The sequence below is a fragment of the Marmota monax genome, unplaced genomic scaffold, assembly GCF_021218885.2.
Source record: "Marmota monax isolate L192 unplaced genomic scaffold, Marmota_monax_Labrador192_F-V1.1 WCK01_AAM20220418_F8-fsc00030, whole genome shotgun sequence".
Taxonomy (NCBI): Eukaryota; Metazoa; Chordata; class Mammalia; order Rodentia; family Sciuridae; genus Marmota; species Marmota monax.
The window spans coordinates 14,306,885-14,319,744 of NW_026691988.1; the positions used below are offsets into that span (position 1 = coordinate 14,306,885).

The 12,860-nt window shown below is 33.8% G+C and overlaps 1 protein-coding gene across 1 annotated transcript in view; it reads left to right on the forward strand.

The window, feature by feature from the left end:
* Window positions 1-89: 89 nt before the first annotated feature.
* Window positions 90-12,860, forward strand: part of Pex3 (peroxisomal biogenesis factor 3) — a 36,893-nt gene continuing 24,122 nt past the window's right edge. The window contains exons 1-3 of the mRNA XM_046450639.2: window positions 90-378; window positions 7,605-7,736; window positions 11,381-11,462. Of these exons, the coding sequence (XP_046306595.1) occupies window positions 306-378; window positions 7,605-7,736; window positions 11,381-11,462 (287 nt within the window). The 5' untranslated portion in view covers window positions 90-305. The remainder of the gene's footprint in view (window positions 379-7,604; window positions 7,737-11,380; window positions 11,463-12,860) is intronic.

A 12,860-nucleotide genomic window follows, 5' to 3' on the forward strand; every position in this document is an offset into this window, starting at 1 on the left:
CGTTTCCGGGGGAGAGGAGAAGGCCAGGGCACGCGGGAGTAATTTCCCGACGGACCTGGGAGCTCCGGACCAGTAAGCGGCGACGGCGGCGCGGCGGCAGCGACAGAAAGCGCAGCTGCTCTGTAGTCCACGCCCCCTTCCCGCTCTGGTGACAGCCTCTGCGGAAAGTCGTGTTTGTGATTTCTGGAGAGCACCGAGAGGGACGACGAGGATCCTGCCCGGTCTTCCGGCCCAGGTGACAAAGAAACGGTTTCCTGGTGAACCTGTCCCTCACCCCAAGCAGCCCGCACCCCCAGCGCCTGAAGATGCTGAGATCTATGTGGAATTTTTTGAAACGTCACAAAAAGAAATGCATTTTCCTGGGCACAGTCCTTGGAGGTGGGTGACAGCGAGCGTGCTTGGAAAGGGGCACTGGGAGAAAGAGGTGGGAGAGAGGTGGCTTTCTTCCAAAACAGGGAGAGGCCAGGATATGTAGAGGCTGTGGATGAGGAGCAGCGTGGCAAACCTCCAGGGTTCTTTCCATCTCCCCAGTTTCTACGTCCTTTGCCCTGTCACTGCCCCTCACTCTGCTTCTCTCTCCACCCCCTACCCCCCACGGAACATGGAGAACCTACCACAATTAAGTTTTTTTTTTTTTTCCAGGCATTCTTTCTAATTTGTTGCTTTCTTGTGATAGCCTTCATTTCTTTTTGGCACTCTCAGTACTTTGGCTTTCACCCTTTATTGGAGTTTCATAACATTCTAAGGGAGTTATCTGAAGTCTGTACTTTGGGTGGTGTTTAAAGATAACTTGACTTTAAAAAAAAATAGCACGTTGTACTGAAGGAAGATATGTACTAGATAAAGAAAAGCAAATCAATATTTTAGCTCTGGTTCTGCCATTTTAGATAAAATTATGCAGCAACAAAATGCTTAGGATTAGGATGTTGTGCAATCTTCTCAGGATTGTGAAGGTTGGGATCAGTGCACATCTAGGTAACACAACTGAAATCACTGGCTGAAAGGAGATTTAGAAACAGATTTTACTTAAAAATCTTGAGACCCTTTTCCATCATATGACATTCATGTCATAGCATTCAGGAATTTGAAGGAGAAAATAAAAAGCCTTTTGAATTATACAAAAAGGAAATTTAGGAACTTTAAGAGAATGTTTTTGAACTTGAGGGTTTGAGAATTTTTGTATCACCAACTACATGTTTAGGTTACATAAGTACTTAAAGATCAAGGACAGAAGTTTCCCAAAGAACTTGGTTGCTCTTGTCTTACTTTTTGTTTGTATTCTATTATGCCCAAACAATTTGAAATTAATAATACCATTATATCAGTAATTCAGATATGATGATTCTTTGTGGTTTGAGATAGGGTTTTCGATTAGGCAAGGATTATGTTTTGCATGTCTCAGGTCTAGCACAAATTGATAATAAGCATATACAAACTTTGATCACCATTAAGACATCCTTTATAAATATAAAGTATCTTCTGATATCTTCAGCCTCTTCTGATACTTTAAACATCTTAAAGTATGTTTAAGCTACACTGAAACTACAGAGACCATTCTATTTATAAAAGCTAAAGATATGTTTGTAATGGAATGTATGTCAGTACAATATTTTTGCTGCTTCCGAAGGAAGGCAAATTTTCCCTTTAGCAGTTTCAGAAGGAATAGCATACCCCTTCAGGCTTATAGAACAACCTAATGGTAGATCAGAAATAATCACAGGGGAAACAAAGACTGTTCTTAAAAGATAGTATAGAAGCCAGGAATGGTGGTGCATGTCTGTAATCCCAGCAGTTTGGCATTCTGGGGCAGAAGGATCACAATCTCAAAGCCAACTTCAGTAATTTAGTGAGGCCCTAAGCACTTAGTGAGACCCAGTCTCAAAATAAAAAAAATAAATAAATAAAAAGAGGGATGGGAGGTTATAAAGTGTTTAAGCACCTCTGAGTTCAATCCTGGGATAACAAAAAAGATAGTTATAGGGTTTTAAAATCTATGGAGAGCTTTATAATTACAGATTAAAATATCAGACTAAGAGGAGTTGTTTTAACAAGTTCAGAATAATAGAACTGATGTTCTGTTTCTGTTGTCGTACAGCAAAGAAAGTCAGTCTGAAAAAAAGAAAAGAGATGACCGCAGCTAGAATTTGTTTGTTTGAGCCTCATATTTTTTCTGTTTCAAGGGAAAGTCCAATAGCATGTTAAATTTCAATTAATTTAAGAAATATTTATCAAGTGCCTGCAGTACCAAAGGTAATATGATTGGAGATACAGATTTACAGATTTAAATAGTAATAGCTAGTATTTATTGGGTACCAATTGTATATTGAACACTATACTATGTTCTTTCTATTCAGTATGGATGGCAATAGGGTAGTTATTGTCATCCCATTCAGAAATGTAGGAACCAGAGCTCAGAGAATTTAAAAAGCTTGCCTAGGGTCTCAGAGTTAGTAACAGGGAACTTGGTTAGTTTGTTAGATCCCAATGCTGATTCTCTTTCCACACAGTACCACTCAGTCTTCATGGACTTTATGGTCTAATAGGAAGGAAAACCATGCATAAAAATACTAAAATTACAAATCCATGAAGGGTGAGAAAACACTGTACAAATCAACCTAGCAGACAGCATATGTAGTTGTAAAAATCAGGAAGGACTTCATGAAAGAAGTGACACATTATTTTTTTATTTTTTTAGTTGTAGATGGACAAAATGCCTTTCTTTCTTTCTTTCTTTCTTTATTTATTTATTTCTTTCTTTATTTATTTCTTTATTTTTATGTGGTGCTGAGAATTGAACCCAGTGCCTCACACGTATAAGGCAAGCATTCTTGTCACTGATAGACAGTACCAGCCCCCAAGTGGCACATTTTGACAAGCTTGAAAGCTGAGTAAGGTATCTACATGCACTCTCAAAGAAGTCTGACCATTTACTGGTGGAAAAAAACTCAAATCAAATTTTGAGTTGCAAGGCTGCTTATGTGGGAATTTCTATTTCCCTGAATTTTGGATGGGTAATTACTTCAGACGAATTTGTACAATTTGACCAGTGTGGAAAGACTATAAAGTAGTAGTTCTCAAACTTTTTGATCTGAGTTCTCCTTTACATAATTCTTAAAAATTAAGGAGCCTAAAGAGCTTTCTAAATGTTATACCTACTATTTATAATATTTGAAATTAAAACCAAGAAATTTTAAAATTTTTTATTAATTCATTTAAAATAATAAACCATTGCATGTTAACATTAACAGCACTTACTAGAAAAATGGCATTGTTTAAATTTTGCAAGTCTCTATAATGATTGGCTTAACTGAAGAGAACTAGATTCTCATATCTTTTTCTGCATTCAATCAGTTGTGATACCATACATCATGTAGCTCTTAGGATCTTCTTCTGTACACTCATGAAAGATTGATAATGTAAATTGCAAATAACATTTTAATACTATTGCAAAAATAGTTATGACCTTACAGATCCCCTGAAAGAGTCTCAAAGCGCCCAGGGGTGCCCAAGCCATGAAGAATCAATGCACTAGAGAAGGTATTGCAGAACAGAAAGCAACCAGATTCATATATATTGGCTTGCTGATTTTTAGAAAATCACAGAACATTGACTAATGGTTTATGTCTTAAACTTTGTCATTTCTGGACTCTTCAGATTTTTATTCATTCATTCATTCTACAAGCATTTTAATGACAATAAATGCCTACTCTCATTACAGGGTTCATTATTCATTATTTTTTATTGGACTCTGGGAAAACAAAGAAATAATATACAATTCTTGATTTTGAGGAAATCATGATACAATCTGGAAAGCATAAATAGAAATAAAAGTAGCACAATGATAGTATTATGGTACTATGGAAGCAGAGGAGAGAGAAGCATGAATTTGTCTGGCAAACTTCACGGAAGTTCCACTTAAGTTCTAAGCTAGCAAAGGAGTCAAGGGCACAGAAGAAAAAGGAAGTATACAAGAGATTCAGAAACACTGATTTTTGACAAGTCAAAGTATATTTCACTATAGCTAAGCAGTGAGGAGTGGTAAAAGGTTGATTTGGAGAAGTCACTAGGTCATAAATAAAACTAGATTAAAGGCCTTCCTTACTACCCTATTCTAAATAATGTGGATAATATCCTATGTATGGGTGCTTCTAAGACTTTATTATGGAAAAAAATTACTTAAGGGGATAATAAAAATAAAGACTCCACTTCTACAGTTCAAGAATTCCTTAATTCATTCAGCAAATATTTATAGAGTTCCCAGTGTGCACACCAGTAAGAGTTTAACAAAAGAAAAAAACTAAGAAGCTATTTATGACTCAGTTCAAGAGCACTAATTCATGTTCTAAACATGTAATGGTAAAGAAAATAAAATTATTTCTGAAATAGAATTAGAGTAGAAGAATTTGGGGATCTGTTAGATTGGGAACAATATTAATATATTACTTTTCAAACTGTTATTGAAATGTTTAACCTGGCAAAATAGCTGCATTTTAGGAATTTTTATCCTGAAAGAGAAGACTAAAAGATGATTTTAAAACACTGAAAGATATTTTGCTTTACCAGAAATGTTCTGAAAGGGAAACTTACATTTTACATTTATTTTTGAGGTGTTTAATCAATGTTTCCATTATTCGTAAGTCAAATTATAGCTACAGAAGAAACATTAAAGCTCATATAATCCCAATATGTCATTTTATGAAGAAGTTAGATTCAGAGAGAGAAAGGGACTGCTTTAAAGTCACGTAACTAGTTGGCACCAGAACCATCAAGATGTCCTATCTTCTAGGCCCAAATTCAAGCTGCTATTCAAGTGTATACAGAGGCCAGAGCTCCATGTTTTATGTAATGAGTTTTCTTTCCTCATTCTTATTTTACAAGGGAGACAAATATGACAAAATTTATGAATATGGTTATGAGAGCCAGGGTAAACTAGACCTTGTAAAGGAACTTTAGTGCTAACTAAACAAAAATAATGAATTTAGGATTTTAGCCTATTTTTCCATGTATTAGTTTATGAGAGCTGTCAAGGCAAAATACCACAAACTAAGCAGCTTAAGTGACAAAAAAATTATTCTTTTAACAGTTTTGAAGATTAGGAGTCCAAGATAAAGGTGTTGGCAGAGTTTGTTCCTTCTGTGTGCTATAAAGGATCTGTACCAGGCCTCTCTCCTTAGCTTGTAGGTTGCCATCTTTTCTGAGTTTCACATTGTCCAAATCTGTGTCCAAATTTTGGACATCCACATGTCCAAATCTGTGTCCAAGTTTTTTCTTCTTAAAAGGATACCAGTCATGTTGGTTTACAACCTACCTTAATGTCTTCATTTTATAATTGAGATATAAAGATATATCTCAATTCTTTACAGAGATAATTGATTATAAAGACCGGATCTCCAAAAAAGGTCATATTCTAAGATACTGGACTCCAACATATCAATTTGTTGGGAAAAGAGAATTAACACAATTTAGCCCATAACAATTTATTTTCTTTTTTTAGCTGTAGCTAGACATTTATAAAATATAGTGATTCCTAATTTGTTATCAGATTTCTTGAGAATCTGATGAAATATGTGTAGCTTCTCCCCAGGAAAACATACATAACAATTAAATTTACCATTATTCCAGAAAAAATCCTACCTCTGCAAAGGATGTCATTTCAGTGTTTCATTTTACAATATAACTTGAACCATTTTGCACATTACTTTCAGTAGCCTGTTATGAGAATAAGATAACAAGCATTTCATGCAGAACTAATTGTATCAGAGTTGCTTGTCAAGGTATTACTTTGTGAAATATAAGTCAGTTTTTCATTCTGTTGGTATTGTGACACTATCAGTTTATTTAGGATTGCTTACAAGAAAGGTAGCTATGAAGCTCCTTAGGTGAACTTGTATTTGTTCCTTAAGCATGATTGCAATACATTTATATGTATATATATAAATGTAGCAACAACAATCATACTATATTTCTAATTATCATAGCACATAGTCTTACTGAACTATTTTAAAGAATATATTACATCTTATCAGCTCATCTATAACATCTGCATTCGTTGTAGAATACAGATTTACTTTGCAGTTCCTACAGGGCTGTCTCCTCCTCACTTGTGACAAACATACAAACCCAGTTATTTAGGTCATGCATAATTCTTAAATTCATTTTAGTAGATATTGTAGGCCACAGACAATTGGAGGTAAATGAGGATTAGTTACTCTCATACAGCCTCTCTGTCTGGTTACAATGAAGCCAAGTTCTTACACATATAAAAAAAGTATTAGCAAACAAAGATGAAAAAGCAACACAACCTATTCTATAAGCTCATTGAATTCTATACTTCTTTAGTGCTATGACAAAACATGTTCAAAAGATTTACTTGAAACAAATACAACAAATTCTAGCTATAGAAGCCAGCTGGTCATCTAGTTAACTCATTTGACACATGTTCACTAAGAAGAATCCTCTGAATGCTCACGATCCCAGGCTAAGTCATTCCTAAGGTGGTAGGACTTGCTAGATTCATGTATTCACATTCATACGAATATTACTAAAATGCTTTAGATGGTCCAGTATCTTGAACACCACTAATTTAATCTATTAAAATCCAATTCTGATAATCAGTGTACTAATTAACAAATTATCTGTTTCTGATCATAGATAAAAGTTAACTGAAGCACTTAAGCTTCAGAATGTGTCTTTTGATCATATACTAACTAAACACTGGTGTGTTCACATTCTCTACTGGGACAACTAACCACCTTGGGTATAGACCAGTGTATACACATTTATATTATACTGTCTATGCTGAAATGTGTTTAATTGCAGAACACATGATACCACCTATGTTTTTATACTGTAAACATATTTCCCTTTTATATTTAAGTTACTGGGTTTTAGATGGTTCAAGCTTCATTCTCTCCTTTTCAGAGATTTTTCAAACACATTTTTAAAATGCATGTGTTATTTTTTACCTACCTTTCTTTCACTCTTCCTTTTTAAAAATTTATCTTAAAAATTTTTATAAATATTATATGTTCTTTGAAGAAAATCTGGAAAATGGAAAGCAAATGGAGGGGAAAAAAAATCACTTGTTATCCCATCAGTCAGCAATGATCACTTTATTATAGGCTAGAAATTAAAACTCATCTCTTTCTGTGAGAAATGAAAAAAATAAAAGTTCTGAGATATTATTTTATCATCTAACATCATAAAACATGGATATTTCCTTGAGTCATTAACTATTCAGCAATGTGGTTTTTAATAGCTACATGAAATTCTATTGTGTGGATAGGCCATGATTTATTTAAATAATACCCTATTACTGGACATTTACAGTGTCTCCAGTTAACTATTAAAGTCATTGCCAGACTTTCTAGATTTAATTTTTTTCTTTTTCTTATGTGCCCATCATTTCCTCTGTCATTGGCCATTAAACATTAATCTCTTTCTCCTTATCTTTAGTTTAGTTGTATACCAGTTTTTAATATAGGGTTTTCTAGAAGTTATAATTTTTAGGTTTTCCATAATATAAACCTTATAATTGGATAAAGCAAGTTAAAAATAGTGTTTGGGATTTTTAATACTCTAATTGCATACTAACTTATTTTTAGGAGTATATATCCTGGGGAAATATGGACAGAAGAAAATAAGAGAAATACAAGAAAGGGAGGCGGCAGAATACATTGCCCAAGCACGAAGACAGTATCATTTTGAAAGTAACCAGAGGACTTGCAATATGACAGGTAAGGCAGAGATAAATACTTATATGTGTATGAATTTTCTTGTTGATTTGTAGTATTTTGCATTTTTCCAAAGCCAAATTTAGAGGAAAAGACCAAGACTGATAAATCTAGCAAGTATTTGCATTAACTGAAATATATCATTTCCATATGAATTTTTAAATGAATACTTGTTCATTCATTTTTTATATTCATCCAGCAAATACTTGCAGTATCCAGCATTGGGGAAGCAGAAAGTGAACAATATTTTTAAGATTCCTGACCTTTGGGGTTTATATTCTAGTGAGAAGAAAAGATGATAAACAACAGATAAATGACTTTCAGCAGTGATGACTGCTATAAGGAGAATAAAGCTGTGTGAGGAGTGACGATGTCCCTTAAGAGAGGATGATCATCAGTCAGGTCTCTTTGAGGAGGTGACATCTGAGGAGAAACCACTCAGTACAATGGAGCATGCCATACAAAGTGCCTGGGGTGAGAACAAGTTTGGGACAATCAAGAAATAGCAAAAAGGTCATGTAGCTAGAAAATAATGAACAATGGATAAGTGGTAGGAAACAAGGCTACAAAGGTTGGCCTTATCTACAGGGCCTAACAGGTCATAGTAAAGAGTCCTAAGTTTGTTAAATTTAGAGCAGGCAATTATAGACCTGTAATTCTTTCATAGTCGTATACATTCACTCAGCATTAAGTAATGGTAATAATTTAACCCCTGGAGCTAGAAACTGATTGAATGTCATAATAAAACCAATTGCCAATATTTGAAGAGTTCTCAAATCTGTGTCAAACTTGTTCATCTTTTTCATTGTTTAAAGCTTAATATTTTATCTAAAAAGCTGTTTCTTTCAAGAACAATTAATTTGGAAAGACTTTGTAAAGCTAAGTGTTCCTTTTTAAATTGTAAACGTAGAACATTTTTTCCAGAGCTAAAAGGACTTTATTGTTAGTTCACTTGCCTTGTTTTATAAATAAAGAGGCTAAGATCAAGAAGTGAGAGATAGTCTGAAAGTTACTGCTTAAGTATGCGTTTTAATATTTGAAGTAGTAATATACAGAAAAATACTTCTATTCAATAGGGCAGAGAGTGACCAGAAATATTGTATACAATGATTACTCTGATATGGCATAGTGAGTAAGAGCATAGGCCCTAGGGTGAGGCAGATCTGGTCTAGTTTCCAATTTGACTTGTTTTATTTATGTGTCTTTGGGCCAACCTAAATCTTATTTCTCTTCTCTACAGAGTACACATCATAAAAGCCACTTCAGAAATGTTTTGTAAGAGTGTGTTGAAATAATGCTTCTAAAGTACTTGGCACATAATAAATACTCTATAACTTTTTAAACATAGTTCTTTAAATTTCAGCATTAAATGTAGTGGTGCTACCAAGAACATTTTGATGAATTTTTAGAGTATAGGAATGATTCATTTTAGGTGATTACTCAAATACAAAAAGGCAGCTTCTAGGGTCTCAAGATATATCTCAGTTTGACATAGATCCTTATGTCAGTTTGGTTGCTCCAGGATGCAGATGGGTTAGATGTGTGAGAAATTTCCTGGAGGGGAGGAACAGGGGAGAAGGCAAGGAAAACCTTTATATCACAATTCTGGTCTGACATTTATGAAAGGAAAAGAGAAGGAAGAAAAATTAGGTTAGGAGAGCCTGAGACTATAGCAAATTCTAGGACAGCCTGGCCAGGCCAGTGGAGTTCCCTAGTAGAGGAGTCCCCACCTGAGCACTCTCATTGGCAAGGATCAGTGCAATCACAGCCATGGATCTAGAGGGTGGCAGATAGAGTTGTTAATTGACTATGATGCTCCCAACAGAAGATGGAGGTGACACATGTCCATGACCATCACACCCTCAGATGAAGAAATAGCTGACTATGGATAATTTTTAAAATAACATATGGTGATTACTAATAGGCAAAATATAGGTTCACTTAAAAAGTTGACAGACTAGCTTTCTAATATATACTGATACTAGTATGTTCAAATTTCTATCCTTTTATTTAGAAATCTGTAGTGAATATACTAGAAAATTTTTAATACTTTTGGGTAAACATACTATTTTTTGTTTTGTTTTTTTTTTTTTGCCCAAGAAGTTGATCCCATCTTGAAAGATAATATCTAATGGATTGTTTCTGTGCTTTCCGTTTTCACTTTTCTTCTTCATGATTTTACTGAAGATCTAAGAGGGAAGCTTATTGAATTTCTTCATGTATGCATAGCTGACACCACAAATGAGATTTCAGTATACAAAATAGGATGCTCAAGTCCTATATTAAATGGCATAGTACTTGCAATAACCTACACAAATCCTCCTCTATACTTGAAATCATTTCTATATTACTTATAATACCTAATACAATGTAAAGTTGTTATACTCTATTGTTTAGGGAATAATGATAAGAAAAAGAATCTGTACTTATTCAGTATAGACAAAATTTTTGTTTCCTGATTCTGGGAATCAAACCCAGGCAGGGCTTTGTGCATGCCAAGCTAGTGTTTTACCAGCGAGCTATACTCCAAGCCCCAGACCCAGTTTTTTCAAATATTTTTGGTCTGAAGTTGGTTGAATCTGCAGGTGTAGAACCCACTGATATAGAGAGCCAACTGTATTGTGTTTGGACTGGACATCTATACCAAATACACTAAGAAACAAGCTAGCTTTTGTATTGGTTCTAAGCTGCTACTTTGATAATGGTCTAAATAACTTAGGAGATTTCAAGTGCAGCTTGAAGAAATATGCTGAAACTAAGAGTGCAGTATTGAAATAAATGTTGCATGGATTAAAACCTAAATTTTCTATAGAAAAAAACTTGGATTTTATTTTGACAATTTTACCTAGTTGAGAAATAAAAATCATATACTAAAATTTTCCCTTCTAGAATGTGGTACTTATGATTTCTTGGATTTTTTTTCATGATTTATTTAGTGTTAGAAATTCATTTAAATTTAAATGTGTGTGTGGCTCTAGCATTTCTTAAACAATGTTTAAGAAATAACTTTCAAGACATGAAGTAATTGCAAGGTTTTGTCCGTGGAATACTGAATTATTTTGTCTTCATGTTATTCTTGGGAGTGGTAGACATAGAGTAGCCACTGACAAAACCAAAACTAAAAGTCAGCAGTACTTAATTCCTATTTGCCATGCTATAGTACTTAATGTTTTAAAGTATTTGATAAACCTTTTTATAACATTATATATAAAATATGTAGAAAAAGTATATCTAATATAAAAAATGTCTTAATCATTTTCATTATATCATAAATAAGCATTTATTATAAAAAAATTTGGAGAGTACAGAAAATAAGGAAAAAAAACAGAATTATTCATAATCCATAGCCTGTAGACCACCATTGTTACACCTGAGGGTAATTCTTTTCATTCATTCTTCTGCATGTACTTGTTTACATTGCTGTGATCATATCATAGCATATGTATAATTTTGTTGTAAAAAAATCAGAAAATGCATGATTTATTAGCACAAATTAGTTTTATATCACTAATAGTATTAATTGGAATTCTCTAGACTTGACTTCCTTCCACCTCTTACTAGCTGCTTTTCATATAGCCTGAAATAACATATTTCTCAGTGATTACAGTCATATCAATTGTGATCTTCTTTTTCTGTTTGGATTACAGTGCTGTCCATGCTTCCAACACTGAGAGAGGCCTTAATGCAGCAACTCAATTCTGAGAGCCTTACAGCTCTACTAAAAAACAGGTAAATGCCAGTTCCAGCATGTTTTGTTCATGGACTACAATTGATAGAATGAACAAAAATACTTTCCCAAAGTCTTTGTTTTCTTACTTTTCTTTCTAACGAAGACTTATATAGACTCAGAAAAAAAAAAAAAATCAAGTGACTATATCACTGAATCCATATTTTATTTTGTTCATTCATTTCTGCTAAATCTGATTAAAGTATAGTACCACTGGCATTATGCAAATAATTTAGAGCACCAGTATGTTATGCATTATTTTATATAAATAGATTTTATATAATGTTGACATTTTTCAGAAATTTAATTATTGAGTTTTTAAGGAACACATTCCTGAACCAGATGTTGTGAAGCAGACAAAACTTACGTTAAACATTGTGTTTCTTATATTGTTTGCAGTGTAATAAGTGAAGCATGTTATCATACATTTTAATAACTAAAGCACCTGAATTTACATTATAAATTATTAACAAAATGAAGTACAAATATAACACTTGCATATGATAATTCCATTTTACAAAGCACTTTCATATGTATGACTTTACATATGGCATATAGTATACCCGGGGTATTGTAAGTTAGTATAATTTTTTAATACATTTTTTTGTAGTGGTAGATGAACCGAATGCCTTTATTTTATCTGTTTATTTTTATGTGGTGCTAAGGACTGAACCCAGTGCCTCACGCACACTAGGAAAGTGCTCTGCCACTGAGCCCCAGCCCCAGCCCTCAGTTAGTATAATTTTAGGTTAGTTTGTGAAGACTTCCAGAAGGAAATGGCTCCTTCTTTTAATGAGGAAGATTAGGTATGGGGATGATTTTTCACTAAGTAAATGTTATGTGCTTATGTATGTGTGTGTGCGTAATGCTGTGGACCAAACCCAGAGCCCTACACATGGCTAAGTATCTACTCTGTCACTAACCTATATCTCCAACACTAAATAAATTTTTAATCACTGTGGCCTTACTGAAATATTTATTTGCCTTGTAATCACCCTTCAAATAGTTGGAGGGAAAAAAGTGCTATTTCTAGAGTCTCTCTATGCCAGCTCCAGTGCTAGATACCTTCCATGCATACATGCTCCTATTTAATTTTCAAAGTATTCCTGTGAGATAGACATTATCATCTCCATTTTGCACATAAGAATTTAGTGCTCAGGTAGGTGAAATAAGAAGTTGGAAAAATTCTTTGAAATATTTTTATATGCAGAGAATACCTCCTAAAATAGCAATGGATTTTTGTACTTTGATATTTTTTAAAAATCTGATTAAAGTATACTACTACTGGCAAGAGATTTTTCCTCCATAAATTTCATCATTCTTAGAGGTAGACTGACTTTAACCCCTGCTTATAGATGTAAGGTTTGGTTTACAAATTATTTGTATAATTATATACAAAA